The sequence below is a fragment of the Phalaenopsis equestris genome, unplaced genomic scaffold (genome assembly GCF_001263595.1).
Source record: "Phalaenopsis equestris unplaced genomic scaffold, ASM126359v1 Scaffold000002, whole genome shotgun sequence".
Taxonomy (NCBI): domain Eukaryota; kingdom Viridiplantae; phylum Streptophyta; class Magnoliopsida; order Asparagales; family Orchidaceae; genus Phalaenopsis; species Phalaenopsis equestris.
The window spans coordinates 45,698,943-45,726,626 of NW_018164444.1; the positions used below are offsets into that span (position 1 = coordinate 45,698,943).

The following is a 27,684-nucleotide window of genomic DNA, read 5'->3' on the forward strand; positions in this document are numbered from 1 at the left end:
ATGACGATCATTATTTCGACAATGAATATCGATTATGTCATCAACGACTAGAATTAACCATGTTGACAACGGAAGACGTCAAACTTGGTGCCAATGATGAGCTTTGGCATTGGAGCCCAAAGCTCTCTATCAACATTAATATTGACTCCATCATCAAAACGAAAAGTCTATATCCATCAAGACTAACATTCAACACCATTGCCAACACCGGTGTTAGTCATTCAAATCAATGATGATGCTCGCAGAGCCTATCATTACTAATATTCGTCATTGAAAGTTATGTTGAGGCTCCATCTCGGGCTACCTAATACCTATTGCCCACCTCTTTTTCTCTTTAATCTTTCTTAAACTTAAGTGTCACTTTTATAATAAATTTATAAAAAGGAATAACTCACCAATATTTCTAATGAATCCAACACGAGGAAAAACTATACTCAAGAGAGTTCTACGCAAATTTCAATATCACATAAATATTTAATTAAAGGAATACATAAACTTACCTCTTTTAAAATATAAATGAATAATTATTTATTTATATAAAGCAATCCAAGCAATGGTTATTGTTTTATTTGTGAGGCGTTAAAGTAGCTAATAAAGCACACGGCTGAGTAATTATAATTATTTTTAAATTCCAGATATGCCAGCTCAATTGTCAATAATTTTAAATTTGTTTAATAGAAAAGAAGGACATTTGCATACATATCACACAATTCTGAAAAATTATTTCATACGGACATCGTATGTAGACATGCATGCGATGACCGATCTCCAGCGTTCATCATAGCAAATTCTTTTTAAAAAAAATCAAAATCAAAATAGGGCTCACCATCATATATCTTTGTTGTGATGGACTGTGAAAATCAGACATCATATGCATCTCTGCATACGGTATTCATAGTGTCCGTATAGAATAATTTTTCCACAATTCTTATCTATTTATATACTTAGCATCTAAAATTTTTAATTTATATTTTTAACGTTCAAAATTTTAAAATCACATAAAAAATATCAATACCATTAATTTTTTAAAAAGTAAGAATACACATTTTTATCCATAAATATATATACAAAAAATACTATAAATATAAACATCAAACTCTAGATGTTAGATATGTAAATACATAAGAATTATATGACATGCATGCAAATTTCCCTAAAAAACATTTTTTTTTTTTTTGTTATTTAAATACAGGGAAGGCTGCAAACTGGAAAGCCCGCTTCTTCTCTCTTCTATGAAATGGGGCAGACGTCGAACAAAAGAAGAGCGGAGGAGCTGCCCGGCGGAGTGGCCAATGGCTGCATCGCCGGCGACGTGGAGGGGGAAGCGTCGCGGCCGCTCAACTTTGCGGTTGTGGAAGCCGGAGTTTTCCGGTCGGGGTTTCCGGAGGCTGTAAATTTCAGTTTCCTCCAAAATCTCCGGCTTCGCTCCGTCGTGTGAGTGTTTTGTTCTTTTCTTTTTCGCAATCTTTGTATGCTGTTAATTTCTAGTTTCTGTTTGTTTAATGGATTGAATTGGTAATTTCAGTTATTTGTGCCCTGAGCCGTATCCGGAGGCGAACTTGGAGTTCTTGGAGGCCAATGGAATCAGGCTTTTCCAGTTTGGAATTGAGGGTCATAAGGTAATTGATGGGGAGGTTTTCTGAGATTGTTAAATGATCTGATTGTTAACTTCTTGTTAGTGTTTTAATGTTTGGATTGGTGGTTATATTTCTTAGGCTGGATTTAGTAGTAGTGGTAGTAGTTATTTAAGCTAAAAATGATGCTTCGGTATGGAAATTAAAAGGAAATCTGGCTGAAAGATAGCTTAAGATAGCATATACTTTTGTTTTTTCTATTAGGGATAAGGCTTGGCGCATGCTTTCTTTTATTATAGCCTTCAATGTGTAGGCTCATATTCAACTGGTTCAAGTTAATAAAATCATGATGAAGACCTAAATTAGGTTCTAGAAGCTGTTCATTGAGAAGACGATTGAGTTATCTATAACTTGTATATTCAAATGTCGCTTAAAGTTTTCAGCCACCAAAAAATTGAATTTGAATAAATCTCTTAAGAGTCAACTCTAACTTGACCCTTAGTACCAGGCCAATAGGCTGGCTTATTAACTAGGATTACTCACCAACGAACTCATCAACTCACGAAGAGTATTCACTAACCGATTAAAGGTTGTGGTCAGAAGAAACTTGCCGGTGCTCAATTCGTTTGTCACAGTTTTACCTTCTGCATTTTTTATGTATTTTGTGTTATGTTGCCAATTTTGGATTATCAATCTTGGTATTTGCTAATAAATACGGGTTACTAATCGAGAGTAGGCATATGAAATTTGCACATTAAATCTCGATACCATTCTCTACAAAAATCTTAGGACCTTGCCATTTTAGGTCTAAAGAGTTTAGCCAAGTTCTTTGTAAATTTGTTTCCTAATATTCTCATTGATATCTTGTTTCTCTCTATTTTTATCGTGCCTTGGGCTTGATTCATTTTCTAATAAGGTTTTGGTATTTCTTCCATGAACACCTATGGATCCAACATAATGAATTTTAGCGTACGTGAGCTTCCACTAAGTGAGGACTTTTTTTTTTTTTTTTGGTGGCACTAGCTAGCTCTATTTTGGAATTCTAGCCTGCGTTTGAAATTGCGCCATAGTTTGGGGGTGGCGAAATTTTAATGAATGTAGTCCTTCATTGATGACAAAATAAGATTTTGAAATTTTTTAAATGGGAGAGTATTAAAGAAGAATGAAGAGATGTGGGTCTAAGCTACCCATTTTGATTGAATTCTTATCATTTTTTTTTGTTTTTGTCGATTAGTTTGGAGCGAAACATATTCTATATTTTAACTTTGAACGTAATTTTCACGTTTTGAATCGTGATAGGAAATGGGTATAATGTATTAAAATTGTGGAGTGAACTAATGGTGGAACATGTGATCATATAGTGATTCCATATGCTAGGTTGGCTGTCTGTGTTAGCTAAGAAGTAGCACTTGTGCTTATAAGTTTAATCCTCATTAAACATGATGTTTTATGGTCAAAATGGTGAAATTTGAATTTAGATGAGACTAAAAGAAAATTGAAACTAATCAAAGGAATTAAACAAAAAACATTACAAACAAAAAAAATCAGTAAGCCACAATTTACCTAAAATATATATATATATATATATGTTGATGTAATATATAAGTATACTATATCAAATACGTTCTATGTATTCATATGTTTACATTAACACTGTATTTGTATATTTGGTGGACTCGTAAGTAGTTTCTAATTCGGGACCTCTGCCACCTATGTTGACCATAATAAGCAAATTTCAAATTTTGGTGATGTATAATACTGATGATTCTGACTTTTAGATGTTAGGTGATGAATAAAGAAGAAGTATGTCCAATAGCATCAATATAGATGGAAGAATACTATTTCACACGTGTCACTGAGTCATCATGACTAAGAATCTGCTTTAGACGTGCTTCCATGAAGAAGTTACCAAGAAGGATATATTTAGTTAGAATGCACTCCACTATGGACATGATGTGTGCTCATCTACTAAGAAATGCATTCAAATTTCACATACTCATGAATAAAATAATCATTTAATCATTTGATAGCATGCCAATTTACATGATTCTTTGTGCCGTGTTTTACTATGAAAACATGCAAATGTTACATTCGAGAAGAAAAACTTAGTTTCTCATGTGGGTCATATTGTAAATTCAATTCTTAATTTTGCAACGTAATAAATAATTTGAGCAATATATTAAGGTACTCTGTACGGAGGTGTTATATATTTTACTAATTGTTTTGTAATGCAAAATGTCAAAAAAAATATAAATGTAAAGCTATTACCAAATTTACGATGAACTCTTTGAATCTGTTCTCCCAATCATTTTTGTTCTCTTTTATTTGTCATGACATATACTAGGATATAATTTCTAATGTTAAGGTTTAGTGGTTCAAATGAAGAATTATGTTTAGAAACGCAATGTGTTGGAAGAATGTCGTGGAAACTCAGAATTCTATACATTGTAATTAATCAACTATGTTCTATATATAGGAAGATAAAGGGGTGGGCAAAAAATATGAAAAAAAAAAGATTTGTAGTGTAACTTGATTTGCACAAGTTTAAATTAACATGCCATGCTCCACTCAACATTAATGAATAAAAATATTGATAGATGAAAAAAGGCTAATAATGATGATTATATCTGTCATATTACCTTTTCCAGCTAAGAAGAATTACTGCATTTAGATTTAATGCTTGTTCATATAGATACCACAATTCATACTGCTTTTATATTTCATTATTGCTCTTGTTTTGTGAGAACATAATCAGAGTCGGGAAATATCGTCCATAATAGGCCATTCATAATTATTTATACGGCATTTACATGCGTACCACCAAATTCCTTTGTATTTAGATATCTAACACCTAAACTCTATTTCTTATATTTGTGCCTCCCAAATCATTCACATCACATAAATATGTCATCATTTTAACTTTTGAGAAGTGATTCATTTTCTCATGCACAGATAAGGTGTGTATGCAAAAATTGAAGTTGAGATATGTCATCATTTTAACTTTTGAGAAGTGATTCATCTTCTCATGCATAGATATGGTGTGTATGCAAAAATTGAAGTTGAGATGTAAATACATAGGAATTGAGTGGCATGTAGGTAAATCTTCCTTATTTGTATAGTATCAGTCAATCCTTTTGCCATTGGCGCTACTAGAAAGCTTTTTTTTTTTTTTTTGCTTTACAACTCCTTGTATTTCATGCATCTTTTCCAAATGAGTAAAATGCCAAAACAACCCTCTTAGTTTTAGAGTTTATAGAACTGCCAAAACGGTCTTCAAACTCTTTAAATTTGGGCTGAAATAGTCCCCATGGAAGGCTGTTAGCACTAAATTTTAAATTAATCACTATTTTGACATTTTTATAAACTGTTGGGATATATTTTGGCACTTTACTTTTTTTTGAAATCCTAAATTAGGGTTAGTTATCAAAATTTTCTTACTTTCTTGTTCCATTTGGTACGGTTATAAACATTTTATATAGGTCTTGGTTGGGAGTACGCAAATGAGGAAGACTTATATATCAACTGGTTAACGTCATTCTATATTTTATTTGGGCTTCCATGATGCTCTAATATAAAATTTCATAATGATGAGGTTATTCGGACCCCAATCATGCATTTCATTCAATGGAGCATGTGAATTTATTCGAGTCAACTCTTTGACTTTGCCTCAGCAATCTTTTTGCTACTTAAACATACAGCTGCACCCTTGATAAAAAAAAATGATTTATTTTATCCAATTTAGAAGGCTATATGATCAAAATGCTAAATCTGAAACTTTCTTGTAGGAACCGTTTGTGAACATCCCAGAAGAAATGATTCGGGAGGCTCTCAAAATTGTTCTTGGTATTAAAAACGCGCACAATTAGCTTCTTAAACTTTGTTCAATGATATATACTAACTTGTTTTTTTTACACAGACGTTAGCAATCACCCTCTACTCATCCATTGCAATAGAGGCAAGGTACTCTGGGTGAAAACCAAAAACCCTTCACAGATTTTCCCTACTTCAATACCGGATTTGGGGTGCAAACGAGCCGGGTCGAGTTTGAGCTTGAACTTAATTAATTAATCGAGCTTGAGCCTAAATTTGAGCTTTGAGCCAACTCAGGAACCAGTTTGTTTATTATGAAAGAGAAAATAATATCAATTCAAGTAATATTTATAATAAAATGTAAATAGAATGAATAATTAGGAGATAAATAATAAGAAATCACTTGACATAAATACAAAATATCATTTTTAAAATATTTATAATAATTTAATGATAAAATTTTGAACTTTAATATATTTTGAAGGTATATTTTATATTAATTTTTTTTAATCGAGCTGGCTCAGGGGCTAATGAGTCGAGCCAGTCCAGGAGATACTTACCAAGTTAAGCCTGATCCGGCACACTAGTTAGTTCGGCTCAGCTGCACCCTTAATACTGGATTTTGTACAAACTTGATCAAAGTTTTACCAACTTTTTTGCATTTTCTTGGCCAGCATCGCACTGGCTGTGTCGTCGGCTGTTTAAGGAAGCTTCAAAAATGGTGCTTATCTTCAGTATTCGATGAATACCAGAGCTTTGCTGCGGCAAAGGCGAGAGTTTCTGATCAGAGATTCATGGAGCTGTTTGATATTACCACCTTGAAGCATCTGTCACCTCAATTTGGCCTTCTGAAAAGTTCAGCAGTTGCCTGAAGAGGTTGTCTCCTTACCAGTTGAAGGTAGCTTTACTTTTATTAATGTTCAGAAGAACCTTTTCTTTATTTCTTTTTTATTAACTTTGGAGAAGAACTGAAAAGTCTGCTTAGTTATTTTATGTTCTTTTTTATTAACTTTGGAGAAGAACTGAAAAGTGCTTAGTTATTTTATGAGATCCTTTGCAGATTCTTTTCCCTTTTTGAGTTGTGAATGCATATTATATAGTGTGAGGAATGGTTTGAATTAATTGAGGGTGTTTAAGAAAGATTGCTTGTTCTGCCTCAAGTATTGGGCCAATATATAAGAAAAGGAAAATTAATGTAATTTGGGAGAGTTTATACTTTGGTTCATTTTTGTGTTAAAATGTGGCTATGACTTTGGACCATGTTTTTGGAGGGTTTGAAGTTAAATTTTCTATTTAAAAATATAATTGTAGAGAAAATAATTTAAATGCGAGATGTTTCAAGCTTCATCCTAAGTACTAATAACTTAATTTAAGGGTGGTTATTATTATGGATATTGAACTTTAAAGGAGAGGTTTAAAAATAAATATTAATATTATTTTAATATAATTTAAATAATATACTAATATTTATTTAGAAATTTGAGAACATCTCACATTTTAGTTGAAATCAGGGTTGGAGGACCAATTAACCGGTCAGCCGCATCAGATCCATACAGTGAACAATAAGATGATGATGCCAAAATTCTCCAGTTTAAACAAATATAACATTTAAGAGAGAATAACCAGTTAGCCAGCAAAGAGATTTATTGAATTGTAGCAAAAGGCCTTGTTACCGTGCAACGCTGTGATAATTTAAGAAAGATGATTAATTTGATTCTCATCACTGAAAACTTATTCATCCAGGCTCTGGACATAGAGATAAGTTTAGAGTCTAATGAATCATCTTCACATGAAGTTGATCCGGCCCGGTAACACGGAACCGGTCAACCGCATCAGATCCATACAGTGAACAATAAGATGATGATGCCAAAATTCTCCAGTTTAAACAAATATAACATTTAAGAGAGAATAACCAGTTAGCCAGCAAAGAGATTTATTGAATTGTAGCAAAAGGCCTTGTTACCGTGCATCGCTGTGATAATTTAAGAAAGATGACTAATTTGATTCTCTCATCACCGAAAAATTATTCATCCAGGCTCTGGACATAGAGATAAGTTCAGAGTCTAATGAATCATCTCCACATGGAGTTGATCCGGCCCGGTAACACGCGGGAATATTCTCCTGAATTATTTCACGTTATTCAGGTGTAATTGTTGTGATACTGATATGTTATTGTATTATTATAAAATCAGGAATATAATAACATATTAATACCACCACAATAATACTTGAATAACGCAAAATAATACGGAGAATATTTTCCTCTGAGCTAAAACAAACTTTTTTTATTTTTTTGTCACCTCCACGTTGCGTAATTTCATTAGACTTCGGACATATCTCTACGTCTGAAATCCAGATATAATAATTTTTCCTCATCACCAAACGATGTGCCACCCGGACAAATGGGGCAGTTAACGAGTCTAGAGTCGAGTCAACCTTGAGTCACTCTAACTGAACTTAATTCTATTAATTCAAGCGGGCTTTTTTAGCATGAATGAGAGAATAAATATTAATTTAAATTAATGTTATAATAAAATAATAAATATAATAAATATTTAAGAGAACTAATAAAAATCACTTACATATAAAATGTAAAATATTTAATACACTGGTCCGTCATAAAAACTCACCTTTTATAAGCTGGGCTCGCAACGACCTCCATTGGGAGATCAACTTTATTATTATCATTTTGTGATTAGCATTGATCAAGTTCAGTTTTTCACGGGAAGTGCACAAATTGAGTTGTCCCAAAAACTTGCTCTTTCTTATGAATTATCCTGAGAGCTCAGCTATTGACGCCTCCAAAGGGAGGCCTGCGCCTATTGTTATTATAGCCTGCCTGGCAACTACAATTTTGGACATGATTGCCAATTCTTACATTTTTAATTTTAACCATTTTAAATTCCTAAGAAATCATCAGTCAATTTAAAGGAATCTCTTCCAACATCGCCCGAAATTATGAACCCACTTTCAATGGATTAAGCAAATTACCCACGAACATGAAGTAGGAACAATAAAACCGACCGACCAAATTCGGTTCTCATTAATCAAACTAACTAATCAGAGAAAGATCATCACTTTAAATGCACAAAGTGATTATTAAACAATTAGTTTATGAAGGATCAATAATATCTCTACCCCCATGCTATGCTCCCCTTTTTAAGAAAAGCCTGCACAAAGTGATTATTAAACAATTAGTTTATGAAGGATCAATAATATGTCTACCCCCATGATATGCTCCCCTTTTTAAGAAAATTTCCGCTTCTTAGCCTCCAAAACAGACTCTTGTAGCAAGAACAAGCAATAAAAATAGAAGAACTCACATAATTTTTAAAAGTTGGCCACGATACTCTGTGTCGGTCACAATTCATCTTTAGAAGCGGCAGCATTGTCGTCCATCAGATCTTCAAGGGAGAACTCATCCTCTTCAATGACCTCTCCATCTTTACCATCCCATGGTTCTGTTTGAACGATGGAGGGAACTTTCTCCAGGGGTAAGTTGCCCTTACCACCTTGCCCTGCTTCCTTCACAAACTCACTGTAAAATATGAACTTCATGTCAGTTTCTCTGCCATCGATAATAGGATGAATTCTAATAAACTGAGAAGGGAGAAGCTTTACTTGATCTGGTTGAGCTGAAAAGCACTTCGAAGAGGGGCATATACGCCTTTTTTAACGTTAAGGGCGACCAAAGCTGGGTAGCCATAGCCACCCACACCAACCTGTTGCTCAAGATCAGGCTGTTTCCCAGCAGCAGCCCAAACATAGCTGTGCATGAGAACAAATAGTTTAATAAATGTGCTGATCATATATTTTTGGGTAAGAAATCACATATTGTTCTGAAGCCTGATTAGAAGATATGAAGTTCTAGTGAAACAAAAGCTAACAAGAAGATTTAATGACTTCGCTATTTTTATTTTTATTTATTTCTTTATTTTTAAATTTTATGATACATATTGTACAATAGACACCTTTTTTTTGAGAGAATATAGTTAGGAACTTCACATCACATAGAGAATTAGAATGATAAGTCCGTTAAAGGAGTTTTCATTAGTGAAGACATCCTGACACAATTCTAAACGAGTTCGAATGAAAAGTGTGTGAAGACATCCTGATGCAAATTTTAGAGCTCAACAAATGAAATAGTTCACTGACTCGAAACAAGTTTTTTCATTATAATGTCATTGTTCTGGAAATATGAATATAGAGTATAAAAAAATTAAGGAAAAAAAACTTTAAAGGGATGAACTAAAAAATAAAAAGACAGTTAATTTAAAAATTTTAAAGTAAGTAAATTTTCAAATAGACTAATTAATCAATTTCTTACATAGTCTTCACCAAAATACAATAATTCAGCCATAAATTGCAAATTAATGTTAAAGTGTAATTGTAGCAGTAGCATTTAGTTAACATAAGTGACAATTAAACATAAGATAGAGGGTAGATGATACATTAAATTAACATAAAAATTTACAAAACCAACTGAAGCACATTAAAAATAAAATAAAAAGTTCGCAAAAAAAAATTATCTAAAATAACTTTCACACATCAAGAAGCAAAACTAAACAGAAACGAATAGGGAATGACGTTCATAAAAACAAAACCAAATAATTGGGAAAAAGCTAAAGTTGTGGATGATGATACAGATTAATAATGATATTGCAGGTAAACTTTACCTGTATGGGCTTCTTTTAAACTTCTCAGCAACTGATAACAGGAGGTCAAGGTACTTGTTTCTTCCCTCTGCCTTCGAATCCAAGATGTCTGGAAGGAAAGCCACAAAACATATAGCAGCTGTCGCACATTTTTCCTCCATCACATCCTACCCACGAAAGAACAAAACGTCAAATGCATGAAAGAACAAGCTTTATTTGAGAGAAGACCGCGAAAATGAAATCTTACAGGGCCAGATAACTCTAATACTTCGGGAGGAGATACATTGGTTTCCAGCTGCTCTAATGCAAAAGATTCGATTGCTGGAGCAGCTCTAGCACCTTCGTAGGGGAATGGGCTTTCTTTGTCAGCCCCAAATACCAGAATTGTAGGGAATCCTTGTACGTTAAATCTGCTCATCAAGGACTGTTACCTTGAATGTTAGAATAGGGACTTTAAAAAAAATGTGCTGGTCAGCTTTAGTATTCAGAACCTAAGAGTCCATTTTGGCATCACTTTTGTTTTTTGTTGTTATTTTTTTTAGTTTTATTATTTCTAAAAAGAAATTGCCATGTTTTAAAAAAAACTCAAAAAACCTAAATGATATTTTGGTGTTTTTAAAAACAGCTATCACAATCAAACATGTTCAACTCAAAACAAAACATAAACAAAACAAAATATAAATAAAAAATAAAAGTGAGCCCAAACAGGGCCAAATAGAATCTATGTTCAATCAGCAGTTGCTAAAAATGTGAAATGAAAAGCCATAAAACAATCAGAACAACATGCTAGTTGAAATATTGACATGGTTATTATAGGTGAGGAGTGAATATTTTTTTTCTTTATTATGTAGTTTAACACTGCCTTAGCCGGGCCTCATGTTCTGGATGTGATAAGTGAAAGGTTGTGTTAGATAATCGATAGCCAACATAAAATTTTTGTCGAAAAAGTCATGACATAAATCCTATATTATGTAGTTTATGAAACCAGCAATATTGTGAAGATCCATAACAAACTAAAGAATGAAGCATGAGCTGGAAATTTCCATCCGAAAAAAAATGGCAGATGGAATGCATACTGAACGCAACATTTACAGTATTGAAATCATGCTTTTGAATAAAGAATCAAAGGAAGAACACATTTAAAGTCCTACCACTGACACAAGTGGTTGAAACTCCATTATAATACATAAAGTAGAATATCTCAGTCTGTTATTCAATTTAAGCTCACTCAATCCTAATAATATGCATAATACGGCAAAGAACACGACCATAATTAAGCTGAGGTCATGACTTCTTCAAAAACTGTTGGTAATAGTAGGAAAATTGGGGTACCTTCTCTGCATCACAATCAACATGGCCAAATTTAACCTTCCCCTTCAAGTTATTTGCTGCTTTCTTCCATTCTGGTGCAAGCTTTTTGCAATGCCCACACCTGAACAAAGAAAAGGAATAAATATAAAATTTAAAAGAGTTTATCAGATAGGAAGCACAAGGGCTTGTTACAAAGATGAAAGCTGAAAAAAAAAATTTTAATGCAGGTCAAATTGTACTGTGATTATAGGCACCAACTACAAAAGTAATATGAATTGGATTAGATGCTATGGATTAGGGCCCTTTTTTATTCCAAATTTCATCTTGCTTCAGTTTTGCAGCAATAATGATAGGCAATAATAAAACTCTTGTGGTATTAATTGGAGAATATTATTGTTTGCAAATGAAGTTCATAAAAGGCCTCGTGAATCAATCTATTATAAACATGGGTAAACCAAAGAAGAGTTAAGAAACCATTAAAAACTCATCCATCAACTCATAAACTGGTACCAGTTTGTATCAAAAACTCCGTTGCCACAATCGCCGTCGAGGCTTCTGAAGATCCTCGCCAGATCGACCAACATCGGTCGCGTCAGGGAGTTTAGGGTTTCTGTCCGGTTGATGGTCACCACGGCTACCCCGGAGGGGCGGCGATCGAGGAGGGATTAGGTTGTCCAATCCATCATCGCCTCCCTGCTGCTTCCGCCGGCGTTAGATCCATCTGATAAGCACCGGTACAAAAAATAAGGGAGTAACTTTTTGAAAAGAAGGATGGCTTCTTGGAGCTTTCTTCGAGCGACTTGATTTCTCGTCGATTTCATTCTTAGGTTTTCTTTGTTTTCGGAAGTTTGGCCTGGATTTTCTCTATCCAGCTTTAAACCATGGCTTCGGGTGTCGTTCAAAGATGTGGTTTTAGGTAAACATTATGGTGTGGGAGAAGTGCGTTTATCTGCGGATTTTCATAGCCAACTTACTGAGAACCCTAATGTGGGTTTGCTTCCAAAAGCTTTCCATAAGAACGGTAAACCTGTACTTCTTTTTTTTGATGAAGATACAGGAATCCTGACTGAGCCTTTAAAGTATACTTTAATCGTTAAATTTGATTTTGCTCATCCTAAATTGGAGGTTATTTGGAAGTTCTTTTCTGATTTACATTTTATGGGGGGATGAAATCTGGGTTTGATTGATAATCGAAACCTAATGATTAAATTGCAATTAGAAGAGGATTATACCTCTTTTTGCAAAAAAAAAAATTTGACCAATGAGAAGTGTTATTTGAAGCTTCTTAAATGGACCCCTGGTTTCAACCCTACAGAAGAGACCCCCTAATGTGCTCAGAGGATTATACCTCTTTTTGCAAAAAAAAAAATTTTGACCAATGAGAAGTGTTATCTGAAGCTTCTTAAATGAACCCCTGGTTTCAACCCTAAAGAAGAGACCCCCTAATGTGCTTGGCCCCTATTGTGCATGTCTGGATACGATTTCTGAGGTTGAAACTTCATTTTTTTAATCTGAAAGTCTTTATTCTTTGGGATCGATTTTTGGTAAACCATTGAAAATGGATTTGGCTACGAGTAATTTGTCTAGGCCTTCAATGGCTAGAATATTGGTTGAGCGCGATGTTACTTTTGTTTTCCACGACTCTATTTGGATGGGGAATTCGAATGATGGGTATTGGCAGAAAACTGAGATGGAATTTGTCCCACATTGCTGCACGAAATGCAAAATGTTTGGATATCTCATTTCTCATTGTTACAATGTTCATTTTGAATTACGGAAATATAAAAACAGTAGTGGTAAAAATCAAAATGAATTGAATGTGAAAACCAAATCCCCTGAGAATAACCGATTTCACAAGGCAGATACAATTGTTTCTTTACATTCTTTAAATATTAATGAATTCTCTATATCAGATGCGAATACTAATGTTGATATGGGATCTTCGAACACTGATATTGTTCCCAAATTAGTAGATAATTCTTTGATTCTTGCGAATGATCTTCCTCCTTCTGCTACTATTTCGAAAAATATTGTTGATGCAGGAATTTTGGTTCTTAATGGGATGGGGAAAGATAATTGTAATGGTTCTCATTCTCATTCTGGGAAATTGCAAGTAGATAAACAATTGATTTTGCATTTACTGATGAAGGTCGTGCTCTTACTCGTTTGGAATTAGAAGAGGATTGGATGATCCAGAGATCATCCAGGAAAAAGAAGTTTAAAGGATGCAGGGAACTGAGTTATGTTAATCCTGAGGCTTTACATGCTCATTTACAAGGAAAAGAAGCTGATAAGCCTGAAATGGCTATTGTTAGTAGATCTAACAGAGGAAAGATTGTTATCGATGAAGTTTAACACATTATTTTGGAATATTAGAGGCATTGCGAAATCAAATGCTTCTAATAGACTTCTTAATCGTACCTATAATTTAAATTTTCTGAGCATTCTGGAGCCTATGGTTGTTGCGGTGAATAACGAAGTTTATATGAAAAGGTTTGGTAGAAAAGATTTGGTGCTTTCAAATCTTTTGCAAATATTAATAACAAAATTTAGTTTTTCTAGAAAGGTTTTTTAAAGATTGACATTCTTATCAATCACTCTCAGATCTTGCATATTCGTATTCATTATGCTCAGGATTATTTTCTTTTGTCTATTATTTATGCGGGTTGCACTAGACAAGCACTTTCTGAACTTTGGAATTTGATAAAATCTTTAAATCCTTATGGTGAGGATTGGCTTATGGGAGGTGATTTCAATATTATTTCTTCTGCTATTGAGAAGAAAAGAAGCAGCAATCCTAATTTTAAGCTGATAGATGATTTCAATGCTACTCTTATGGATGCGGGGCTCTATGATTTGGGTTTTAATGGAAACCCATTTACTTGGTATAGAGGGAAAGTTTTCGAAAGGCTTAATGGATATGTTGTCAATACTAATTGGATCAATAAATTTTCTCTTTATATCGTTACTCATTTAGCTATCGATGCTTCTGATCATGCTCCTATTCTTTTAAAAATAAGAAACAGTTCTTATATTAATCATTATCAATTTTGTTTTTATAACATATGGATTCATCATGTTAGTTTCAAACAGTTTCTGAAAGATAATTGGAAGGTGGATGTGTTTGGCTTTGCAGGTCATAAGCTTTGGTTGCATAAAAATCTTGTCAAAGCTCTTAAGAAATGGAATTGGAAAGTTTTTGAGCACCTTCAAAGAAATAAAGAGGCTCTAGAAGAAAAGGTTGAAGGTTTGGAAACTGATTATGCTAATAATATTATTGATTGGAATGTTTTATTTCAGGGACAGAAACAGTTGACAGAAGTTATTAATATGGAGGAAAGTTTTTACGCTCAAAAAGCTGCTAAGGATAATTTCATGAATGGCGACAGGAACACTGCATTTTGCCATTCTTGTATTAAGAGCCGTCATAATGCTAATCTGATTTCTAGAATTGTTAAATGCAGATGGTATTGTTCTTCATAATTTGGTTGAAATTGCTAATAAAGAAGTTCAGTACTTTTCTAATGCTTTCAATAGCAATGGTGGTACTCTTGATCCTATTGATTGTAATCTTTATAATGATGGAAGTAGGATTAATACTTCCTTGCTTACTTGTATTCCTAGCTGTTCAGAAATCAAAGAGATTGAAAGAGACTATTGACCATATGGAGACCGGCAAAGCGGTTGGTCCTGATGGTTTCACTGCTGAGTTCTATAAATACAGTTGGGACATTATTCATAAAAAAATTGTGGATACTATTCAAGACTTTTTTCGAGGTAAAAATTTGCCGAAATATTTTAAATCCTCTGATATTGTGTTGATGCCTAAGGTGCGTGATGCTACTACTTCGGATGTTTTTCAACCTATTAGTTTGAATACGGTTCTGTCCAAGATTATATCAAAAATTATGGTAAAAAGGCTTCAACCAATTCTTAATGATATTATTAGCATGAATCAGTCTGCTTTTATGAAAATGAGGAATATTTGTGATAATGCTCTTATTGTTCAAAAGCTTCTCTTGGATATTGATAAAAAGAGCAGAGGAGGGAATATAATATTCAAAATGGATATTAAAAAAGCTTTTGACACTATTCGTTGGGAATCCATTATAGATATCCTTCAAGCTATTGGCTTTAATAATGCCTTCTGCAAGGTTATATATAGAATCCTCAATAACAACTATTATTTTATTCTTATTAATGGTAATAAGCATGGATATTTCAAAGCTTCTAAAGGTATCAAACAGAGAGATCCTCTCTCACCATATCTCTTCATTATTGTTTTTGACTACTTATCAAGATGCTTGAATGGCTTATTTACTTGTTATCCTAGTTTGAATTATATCCATAAAGTCAAAATGAGTATTTCTCATTTGTGTTTTGCTGATGATTTAATTATATTTACCAATGCAAACAAAAGATCCATAAAAAAAGTTTGTGATGAGATTTTAAAATTTCAGAATATCTCTGGCTTGCTCTTTAATACTTCTAAATGTTCTTTTTATTGCTCCAAGAGTATAAATGGTGCTAATAAGAATTAGATTATGGACTATACTGGTTGTAACAAGGCTTCTTTCCCTTTGTCTTATTTGGGTTTTCATTTGGATAAGGGCAGGAAGAAAAATACTCTTTTTATGAATATGTTTGATAAAATCAAGCTTATGATTTTATCATGGGAAAATAAGTTTCTTTCGTTTGGAGGAAGAGTTACTCTTCTTAAAAGTGTGCTTACGTCTCTCTCACTTTATACTCTTCAAGTTATGAATATGTCTTCCGGTATTATTAAAAAGATTGAAAATCTTCTTAATAAATTTCTTTGGGAAGGCAGAGGTCACACAAAAATTCATTGGAAGAGCTGGAATAAGCTTTGTAAACCTACTGAGAAAGGTGGACTTGGGTTGAGAAGTTTAACTGATTCGATTAAGATCAACTATATGAAATTATGGTATCGATTCCGTCACAATAATTCCATTTGGGCTTCTTTAATGCATGCCAAATACTGCTTTAATAAGAATCATATGTCTATTACCTATAATACCAAGGATTCCTTTATTTGGCGTGAGATGCTTAAGGTTGCTAAAAGTACTGAAGAATTGATGCGTTGGGACATTGGTAAAGGAGATTGTTCTTTATGGTATGATGATTAAATAGGAAAAGGTGTTTTAGCTGGCTTTTATGGTGGTCCTGAGGATATTCATGTCAAAATTAAAAACCTTTGGTATGATAACCATTGGTGCTTACGTGAACTTTTGAAGAAGGTTCATTATGATGATGCTATTTTTATATCTTCCATTCTTATTGATCAAAGTAAGTCTGATGTGCCTGAGATTAAAGGCAAATTGGATGATTCTTATGCCAAATGTTTTGCTAGCTCCTTCCAAGATTTTCAGAGATTGAATCTTAAATGGAATTGGACTCCTTGGGTTAAATCTTCCATCTCCTTCTTTGTTTGGAAAGTTTTACATAATATCATTCCTAGTGATTATATACTTAAAATGAAAGGTTTGAGGTTGCCTTCATGTTGTGTTTTGTGTAGAAATAATGAAGAATCCATTGAACACATGTTTATTAAATGTTAGTTTTCTACTGATATCTAGAATGAGGTTCTTATGAAGTTGCAATTAAACAAGAATTTGATTCATTATAACATTGTTGCTGATATTTTCAACGCTTGGAAATTACTTGGCCATGATTTCTTTACTACTATACCAGCTGTGATTATTTGGTTTGTTTGGATTGCTAGAAACAAGGGGAAATTCAACAATATTACTCCTAATGTGCATCGTACTGTTAATATGGTGATTACTTATCTATATAAAGGTTTGAATTTACTGCCTCTTAATAAGAAGCTGTCGAATAATATGGTAGCTTTACTACAGAAGTAGGCTATTCCTTTTTCTGTGCATACCACGAACGTTTCTGCTGTAACGTGGAATAAACCGGGGGCACCCTTTATAAAAATTAATATTGATGGCTGTTGGAATCCCGTATTTGCTAGTGTAGTAGGTTTTTGTAGAAATTTTTTGGGCTCTATTATTTGTTGGTTTTCGGCTGGTGCTTTCTCTACATCACCTCTTGTGACTGAAACTGATGCATTAATTTTTGTCATACAAGTGGCTGTGAAGTTTGGTTGGAAATACATTATTATTGAAACTGAGTCTTTGATTCTTTGGGAGTGTTGTCAATTGCAGATTGATCGTCATTGGAGCATCAATATTCATATGAAGAAGATTTTTGCACTTTCCAAAAATTTGATTATCAAGTGGTCTCATATTAGGAGAGAAGGAAATATGGTTGCCCATTGGGCGGCTAAAGCTGGCTTGAAGATGCATGGCGCTATGATTTCTAAGTGTGTCCCTCCTATTCTGATGGATTTAGCTTTGAAAGATATTGTTTGTTAGCTTTTATTTTTGTATTGTGTTTTGTCTTTTATTTTCTATATTTTCCTTTTTTGGAGAAGAGGACCTTTAGTTTTTTAGTTTTTTTTTTTTTTTTGTCTTTTTGAGTGTGTTGTATTAGGAGTGTTTTAGGTCCTTTCCCTCTTTCTTGTAACTCTTTTTTTGTGATAAATGCATAAGGAGCCGAATAATGCTCTTTCACTAAAAAAAACACTGAATGAACTCGATCAGACAAGTTACAGGCCATAGAATCGAATGGAAAAAAGGAAAGAGCACAGGGGAAAAAAAGGATGTAAGGGAGAGAGGGGAATAACACATAACAAGCTCTTTTGAGGTACATAACATGTAAGTATGATCCATTCTTCTGATTTGTTATCCTGTCCGTAAACCTAAGAAATTTAACAATTTGGAATAAAAAATTCGTGGTATGTCTTGTTTTCATGTGACCTCTACTTTATCTACTATTTCTGTTACATCAAACTTTAGTGAACAATCTTTGATCCCAACAAAAAGTGAGGCTTCTCTTGGGGGATAAATGTATTATTTTTAATTATTTTGTGCACCAAACCCACCTTAGCCCAACTGCATTAACAATCTATCGCCAAGATCTAATCAAACTCATTTTTTACAGCACTTTATCCTTAAATTCTCATTTCAAAAAAAGAAAACCGAAGAGACATAATGCTAACTTTTTTAGTACCTTTGAAATCAGAGATAAATCCATTTGATATTTTTTTTCCTCTATCCGTAGTATTCATTAAGTAACAAAATGTGTTAACAAAATAAGCTCATTTTATTGATAAAAAAACTTTTTTTGATTGCTTGCTACATAGGTTGAGGTGCAAAAGGATGGCTCCCCCTGATGAGAGTATGACAAAAGGATAAAAAAAACATAAGTGCGGAAAATTAGCACCCTTAAATACATGCATCAAGTTTGATTAACACTTGAATATTCATAAACGTCAAGAAGTTTATAGAAATTTTAACTAACATTAATGGCTGAATATTTTGTATAATATAACATGAATATTTTTTAATATACTATTAAATACTAATATTTTATGATTGAGATGATAAGTGACCTATTTAGACCGCCTTATAGTAGTATCAAAAAGTGGTGCATCAAAGGGAGCACAAATCATTACAACCATGGATATTAGCATTTAACAGCATCACTAAAAGCTTTCACGTTATATCAAGCATAATATTCAAGCATTAATGTTGGTTGAAATATTTATAAATCGCATGACATTTATGATTATACAATCATCAACCAAACTCTAGTTGCATGTATTTATGTGGAACTAATCCTCAAAACTAGCATAATTTTTTTTTTTCTTACCATAAGTGTTTTTAAATTATTCGACTGTGCATTTATTTAGGGGACATATCACTCTGTGCCGAAATCCATGTAGCAAGCCAACATAAGCTTCACAACATAAAGGACAAATTGTTGATCCCATAAGCTCATTAATGTGATGAACTTACTTTTATAATAACAAGCACATATTGTAGATACAAATCTTTTGTTTAAATGTTATAAGATTGGAAGTGGCATGGGTCTCAATACAAGCCTCGACATGTTTTCAATACCTAATGGTGACCTGATGGCATGATAAAGTCAATTCCAATATTTCAAGGTATATTAAGAAATCTATGGCATGTGACGTGTCATTTAATATAATTGCATGTGATGGGTTTTGGTGAAAGCTTAACATACACTAAGCTTAAAACCAACTTGATGTAGCATAGTCATATATATTAAAGTGGGGACATTTAAAAACATACCACACAATTCTTATATATTTCATTATCTATATATTCACATATCTAAGGCCTAAAATTTCATATTTACATACATATCACTCAAATCTTTGACATCACATAAAAAATACAACTATTATTTATATTTTAAAAGTGAAATACATCCTTTCAATCATAAACAGTGTTATAAATATAAATATCAAACTTTAAGTGTTAGATATGTAAATACATAATAATTGTGATGTATGTAATATTTCCTATTAAATATGATTCAAAACATTTTTAAATTATAAACCTCATCAATAATCTGGCAAACATTACAAATCAAATTCATCTAGTAATTCTGTTAAACATTCCTAATGAGGCTTAATAATGCTTAAATTGTATTAAATAAGTAATTGACCTATAGAAACGTAATAAAGCCCAAATTTTAATTCAGTTAAATTCATTATAATGTTTAAAATTTTTTTCTATAAAATATATTATACAATCATTTTGTGTTTATTAAGTTGTAAGAAGTAATACAAATCAAGTAAAATTACTAATATTGGCATTCCATGTATACAAAAGATAAAGTGCAACAAGCCCATCCGAATGCGACCACGCTCCACATCCCCAATTCTACAAGCATTGCTACGGCAGCGACTACTTTTAGCATTGGGATTCCACTCTAGTCATTGGAATAATTTACTTAAAAGAACCCTTAGGGATTGTTTTATACTATAACTATATAACATAAAATTTATAAGCTCTTTGATTCTATGAAGTAGGTTTAGATATTGGCTAAAAAAAATTGAAATGATCTAAAAGAATTAATACAAATGATACATTTTGAAGAAAAAAATTTCATTGAAGAAGATTTAAATGGCATGTTTGTAGAGTGATAGAACATTTTAGAAATATTCATGGTGGCTACGTTTTTGGAGTGATTGATAAAGAATGTAGAACCATATTAGATATTACTTTAATTTATAATTTTGTTATTGATAATATTTTAATTAAAAAAAGGAGATCAACATATTATTACTTATAAGAATAGATCTAATAAAACACAAACTAATTATTTTCTTATGAGAACAAGAGATCGTCGAAAATATCAAGATAATAAGGTCATTCAAAGTGTAAATTTAAGTATTCAATGTCGATTATTAGTTCTGAATTTTAAGATGAGGAGTTGAAAGAAAAAAATACAATAAAACATTGTCATAGAATTAACAGAGGGCACCTAAAAATAAAATAAAATTATTTTTACGAGTAAATTTCAAAATTTTAAGATTTGAGATGTCATGAAGAAGCTAATTCTATGTGGGATAAAGTAACAAACACTATAAAACAAATGACAAAAGATGTGCTTGCATGATCAAAAGAAATTTTTTTTATAAATAAAAATAGTTTAGGTGAAGTGGAAGAAAAGATAAAATATAATAAATTTTATTATAAAAATTAGTTTAAATGTAAAAGTTTAGAGAACGGGCAAAAATATAAGATAGCCTGTAGAGAGTCTAAGAGGGTGAAAAATATATGTATAAATAGAGCTATGGATTTAGCTCGAATATCGTTAATCGCTCGAAAACGGATTTGAATTTTAGTTTGGATCGAAATAAATGAGCCAAGCTATGAGCAATAATTTTGAATCGAAATGTTTTTCGAACTGATTTTGAACAGACTCAAACTCAGCTTGAAATTGAATCATTAACAAGCCTACTGATGTTAGGGAGGTAAATTTAGCAAATTTAGCTCGAAGATCGTTAATGACTTGAAAATTTATTCAAATTTTGGCTCTGATCGAGATCGGATCAAGACAAAAGAGCCAAACTACGAGCCAAATTTTTGGAACAAATTTTTTTGAGAAGATTTTGAGCCAACCCCAGCTTGGCTCGAAATTGGAAACTTAACGACCCTATGTATAAACTAGTCAAACAAACAAATGAAAAGTAAAAATTTAATTCAAATAAAGTGTATTAAAGATGAAAATCAAAAAGTGTTTTTTCTTAGAAGAAGATAATCAACATAGGTGTGTGAAATGCTTTGATAATTTTTCAATGAATTTTCTAAAAATACGATCAACTTTAGTAATCTTAATATCGTTAATAATAATAAAACTTTTTTATTTTTACCGTGACTTTAGTAAAAAGAAAGTTGAGGAGGTTTTCAAAAAACCAATGGTGAAAAATCAATAAGATCTGATGATATCCCATTTAAAGTGAGAAAATATTCAAGAGATTTGATAGTTTCTTGACTTACTAAACTCTTTAATATTATTTTAAAAATTAAAAAGAAGTCTAAATATGGAGGAAGAGTATTTTGGTCCTCATTTTTAAAAACAAAAGACATGCACAAGAGTGTGCAAATTATAGAGAAATTAAATAAATGTGTCATAAATTAAAATTATGGCAGAGAGTAATTGAACATAAGTTAAGACATGATGCAAAGATTTCTCATAATCAATTTGGATTTATGTCGGGCGAGTCCACTATAGAAGCCATACATTTATTGAGAGTTTTGATAGGAGAAGTACAAAGAGAGTAAGGAGGATCTAGATATGAATCTTATTGATCTAGAAAAAACTTACAATAAGGTTCCAATAGAAGTACTTTAGAGAATTCTAGAAAAGAATGGTGTTGATATGACTTATAGTCAAGTCATTAAATATATGTATACTAGAGTTGTCGTGTTCGAACAAGAGGAGGATTGACCAAGTATTTTCCTATTTTAGTTGGATTACATCAGGGATTGATCTTAAGCAAATATCTGGATGCTCTTATTGGACATTTACAAGAGGATTGACTTTATCGTCTGCTTTATGTTGATATCTTTTTTGTGAATAAAAAAAGAGAAAGAGTTCACCAAAACTTGAATTATAGAGGTCTACATTTGAATTTAAAAGCATTCGTTTGAGTATTATTTTCATTCCTTCGCCTGATCCTACAGCTCCAAATCCACCTGAGACATCAACGTTACCTGATGGCATGCGAATTCTACTGATTCTTGTAGCTTGCATTAGTTCCAGACTGAGACATCAACGTTACCTGATGGCATGCGAATTCTTCTGATTCTTGTAGCTTGCATTAGTTCCAGACGTCGCTTGATCCCAATGCAAGCAGCGAAAGGTTTGTGTAGGAATCTACAATCTTCTGTGTCATTTCTTTTAGGGCTGAGAATCTACCCTCTAACTTTCCCTCCAATGCTAAAAAATGCTCCTCTATTCTACATTTAATTTGACTGACCTCTTTTACGAGTTTTTCCTCTAAAACATCTACATTTTTAGTTGTCATTACTCATGGACGATTTTGAAACTCCCTTATGCAGCAATCTCGTTTGATTCCTTAGCTATCTCAATCGCGAGAAACTCTACACGCGGTTCGACCTTCATCGTGGAACTCCTTCACGCTGCATGGAATTCTAGACGCTACGACTCTGAAATCTTTGCATGTTGGTTTGAAGCATACGTCTTGTGAAACTCCATAAACGCACAATCATGAATTCTTGTATGTGGGTCGGACCATAACTCCTACATATCGCACATAACTTTGGACTCCGCAATCCCAGAATTCCTATATGCGGGTTCAAAACAAATTTTTGGCATCGCGCGGAACTCCAAAAAGCGCAAACTCTGTATGTCGTGATCCCATCATTGGCTATAGACAGAGATGAATGTGCGTCGCAAGTCCTTTTGCTTCCCAGATAGCTCGAATTGCGTCTATCTCCCAACGTTGGCTTCTTTAATGAGTCTCTTTATAATGTTTAACTTTGTTCGTGTTATTAATATCTAGTACGAAACAATAAATATTTTAACATGAAAGAGTTTTATAATTTTTTTTACTTCGCAAAAAATGGAAAATAGTTGTTAAATACTATTAAAAATTGCATGTTTGTTTTGTTTTTTGGTTGCATCTAGAACTAAATTATTTGTTGAACTTACATTAGAAATCTTAGACCCCAAAACAATCAGTGTTAATAAGACTTTGCCATGAATATACTTAAAAGCGGTTTCATTTTATATGTAACATACTTATACTGGTCAGTAGCTTGACAAGAAAGCACAGAAAGATAAATCCAAGATTTAAAACAAGCAATAAATAGAATGACAGCTTATAGTTAATAAAGCATTATCAAACTATAATGGAAAAAAATTAAAAAATAATGCAACATTACCAGCATAAGTCTGTTACATATGAAATGAAATTATAAATAAAAGGGAAATGGTTCGCCTCACAGTGGAACTAACTATAGTCGGTTAGCATTTGGTTGAGAATATTCAAAGAATCTCAAAAGTATCCATATAAACTGAACCCAGGTAAATTTATATTCATGTAGATCAATATAAGGTTTACTGGTAGAGCTACGTACCAAGGTGCAAAGAATTTTACAATCCACAGTTCCTTGCTCTTAATAACCTCTTTATCAAAATTTTGAGATGTCAGTTCTATCGAGGCACTTGGTTCAGATTTTTCACCTGAACCACTCGTAGACTTGCCATTTAACCGTTCCTTTAGGAGAGCCTTAACCGTTCCTTTAGGAGAGCCTTTAAATTTTGGATTTATCTTTCTGTGCTTTCTTGTCAAGCTACTGACCAGTATAAGTATGTTACATATAAAATGAAACTATAAATAAAAGGGACACATCGCCTCACAGTGGAACTAACTATAGTCGGTTAGCATTTGGTTGAGAATATTCAAAGAATCTCAAAAGTATCAACATAAACTGAACCCAGGTAAATTTATATTCATGTAGATCAATATAAGGTTTACTGGTAGAGCTACGTACCAAGGTGCAAAGAATTTTACAATCCACAGTTCCTTGCTCTTAATAACCTCTTTATCAAAATTTTGAGATGTCAGTTCTATCGAGGCACTTGGTTCAGATTTTTCACCTGAACCACTCGTAGACTTGCCATTTAACCGTTCCTTTAGGAGAGCCTTAACCTGTGCATTTAACCGTTCCTTTAGGAGAGCCTTAACCGTTCCTTTAGGAGAGCCTTTAAATTTTGGATTTATCTTTCTGTGCTTTCTTGTCAAGCTACTGACCAGTATAAGTATGTTACATATAAAATGAAACTATAAATAAAAGGGACACATCGCCTCACAGTGGAACTAACTATAGTCGGTTAGCATTTGGTTGAGAATATTCAAAGAATCTCAAAAGTATCCATATAAACTGAACCCAGGTAAATTTATATTCATGTAGATCAATATAAGGTTTACTGGTAGAGCTACGTACCAAGGTGCAAAGAATTTTACAATCCACAGTTCCTTGCTCTTAATAACCTCTTTATCAAAATTTTGAGATGTCAGTTCTATCGAGGCACTTGGTTCAGATTTTTCACCTGAACCACTCGTAGACTTGCCATTTAACCGTTCCTTTAGGAGAGCCTTAATCTGTGCATTAAAACAGCATCTCGCTTTTATAATAACATAAAAAAGACATTAGAAGATGTCTAATGTGAAGTAGAGAATCAACCACATCCATCATATGAGTAATCAGTACATACAGGTTGCTGTAAAAATATGATTTTGCGGTCATACATAGATCTATTCCAGGAATAATATTCTACATAAATACTTAGAAGAAACTCCCATAAGCATTTTAGATGCCTGTATCAAAACTCATGGCAAAATCCAAGAAGTATAGTCATCCCCTATTTAACTATTTCAACACACTTATTGACTTTTCCAGATATGTCATAGTTTGATTACCTGCGGCTGGTTTCCCTTCAATGCCTTTTCCAATGAGCTTCAAACATTAGAAAAGCATATCAAAAGAGCCCAAAATACCCTCGAATTTTCATTATCTCTTAATTGAATAAAAAATATATATAATTACATACAGAGCACCCGAAACATTGCTATTTACAAAATCTAGCACTCATGTGATATTTTTGAACTACCGACCCGATGTATCTGCGCGAGCCATGATCAAACCATGAGTCGATAAAAATGAAAAATATGGTTTGGGGTTTTATCATGAATTTTGATATTTGAGTGATAATTTAAAAAATGGTTGAAAGAAATGTCTACGTTCGTAAATAGCAATGTTTTGGAAGCTTTGTATGTAATTGACCCTATAAAATAATCCCATGTTAATAGTAGTTATTATCCACTACATCGTTGCAACAACACAATGAGAGATATCCAAATCAATAAAAGATAACAAAAATTCCTAATTTAAACTTTTTATTTCATATGTAGCCTGAAAGAGAAAAGAGAAACAATTGGCACTCGATGATGCTTTCAATGATAATGAAAAAAAATTGCATACCAAAAGCAATGATGCAAAAAACATATTTTAAAAAAATGAACTTAAACAAACCTGTTGAAGAGCAAATTCTGCAATAGGCTTAACATCCCTTGCTCCCTGGTAATCTACTGGAGGTTTACCAGGTGCAAATACCTTTATTGTAGGAAATCCTTTAATTCCATATTCCTATATAAAATTAAATAAATAAATATGGTCAATAAGGATGTCTTGAAATATCAAAAACTGGCAATTTAAACCAGGAAAAGTGTGCATTGAAACAAGCTCTTAAAAAAAATTATTATTTCACCCAAGGTATTGCATCATAAAGAAACTTCATAAAAGAGTTCATATTGATGGCACATTGGCACACAGGTGATCAAAGAGAATCAAGTTTACATAGAATATTATTTTGCCATTCATCTGTTAGCTTCTTGGTCACTTGTAATTTATATCAAGTCTTTATTTTTAATCTAGCTAAATCATATAAAACCTTTTTTTGACCCTATTTGTATTACATATTTGTGGAGTTACAAAAACTTTATTGAATCACATTTAAAACTGATCAACCTCACGTAAACATATTCCAGCTCGTGTTTTTCATTTCATTAGGTAGGTCATCCTTCTTCTTTCATTAGGAAGGCCATTAGACCCAAAGAGAAATCTACAATTCGAAACTCTATACTCGCATGAAAGTAATTAATAAAAAAGAAATTAAGTAGCGCTCAGCATGGCTGATGTTATGCTAATTATAAAATAATTAAAATTTCGAGAGTATCATCAGTCAAACAAATTCATGCATTTCATGATAGCAAGCTTCATCTTCAGACTAATATACTTTCAGATTTTCAGTAGAACAAGAATTTTCCAATTGGAACAGTCATAAAACCTATAAATTTGACGCGACAAATAAGAACTCTTCAAGTGCTTGAATCGTTATTTTAGCAACAAAATCTACACCAAATTTTAACGGATAAATGTAAAACTTAAGCTCAAAAGCATTGTATCACCACACTCTTCCACAACAAGATGAGTATGGTTAAAAGTAATAATATCGCTAAACAAAAGAAGATCTCTGAATTACAATAATCAATATAAATTACATCTCCAAACATGACTGATAATGCAAAAAACAGACCAATTCAGCTTAATGTTTGAAGTTTAAACCATCAATTATAATTATCTTAACATTGAATATGAACCTGCGCAAGAGATTTGTGCGCATCCGCATCTAGGGCAGCAACAGAGACGACACCTTTTAGTACGGCAGCGGCCTTTTCCCATATGGGTGTCAAGGCTTGGCAGTGTCCGCACCACGGCGCGAAGAACTCCACCAAAACAACACCATTGGAGTTTAGAACCTGGTACATGTACGAATTTCAGAAGATCAGTGATGAAGATAGTGAAAGAGAGAAAGAGGGGAGTAAATGGTACCTTAGATTTGAAGTTGGAGGGAGTCAATTGGAGGACGGGGGAGGAGGCGGAGTAGAGGGCGGCGGTCGGGGAGCCGAAATAAGCGAGGAATAGGAGGAAGACGACGAGAGCCGTCCGCATTTCTTCTCGGGGGGTTTCGGACACTTCTTCCTCGGAGAATTCGCTGAGAGTCGGGAGAGTCGGGAGGGTCGGGAAGGCGATAAAATTGAAAAGGACACGTGTGTGGACCAATCAGGTTTTGACACGTCTTAAGACTACTGTCCCGAAATTCTTTTTTACCTTCAAATTTGATTTACGTATGTCAAAATTTAATGTAATATTTAAGAGAATTTTACATCTTAATCATCGAAAATATTAAATATATTATATTAATCGTTCAAATTTATTAAAATATAATATTTAAAATTTGGACACTTAAAATATTACATCTATCTAATATTTTAAATGATTATTATGTAAAAATTTAATATTTTAAATTTTACATTTGAGAGATAAATTCAGTAT

At 32.8% G+C, this 27,684-nt stretch overlaps 2 protein-coding genes across 3 annotated transcripts; one reads left to right on the plus strand and one right to left on the minus strand.

The window, feature by feature from the left end:
• Positions 1-1,226: 1,226 nt before the first annotated feature.
• On the plus strand, positions 1,227-14,557 carry LOC110022651 (probable tyrosine-protein phosphatase At1g05000). Of its 2 annotated transcripts, XM_020721713.1 has the most exons (6): positions 1,227-1,434; positions 1,526-1,619; positions 5,360-5,417; positions 5,491-5,534; positions 6,059-6,282; positions 14,487-14,557. In XM_020721713.1, exons 1-5 carry the CDS (start codon positions 1,238-1,240, stop codon positions 6,254-6,256), a joined length of 591 nt encoding a protein of 196 aa, XP_020577372.1. In that variant the 5' UTR covers positions 1,227-1,237; the 3' UTR covers positions 6,257-6,282; positions 14,487-14,557. The 2 variants fall into 2 exon arrangements, with proteins under 2 accessions (XP_020577372.1, XP_020577363.1); XM_020721704.1 differs by lacking the exon at positions 14,487-14,557 and having other exon boundaries at positions 6,059-6,373.
• On the minus strand, positions 8,568-27,358 carry LOC110022643 (protein disulfide isomerase-like 2-3). Its single transcript, XM_020721694.1, has 9 exons — positions 27,181-27,358; positions 26,949-27,107; positions 25,822-25,935; positions 24,733-24,890; positions 11,372-11,471; positions 10,287-10,463; positions 10,061-10,206; positions 9,006-9,152; positions 8,568-8,922 (listed from the first exon to the last, which is right to left on the minus strand). The coding sequence occupies exons 1-9, from the start codon at positions 27,298-27,300 to the stop codon at positions 8,745-8,747; spliced, it is 1,299 nt and encodes a 432-aa protein (XP_020577353.1). The 5' UTR covers positions 27,301-27,358; the 3' UTR covers positions 8,568-8,744.
• Positions 27,359-27,684: the final 326 nt, after the last annotated feature.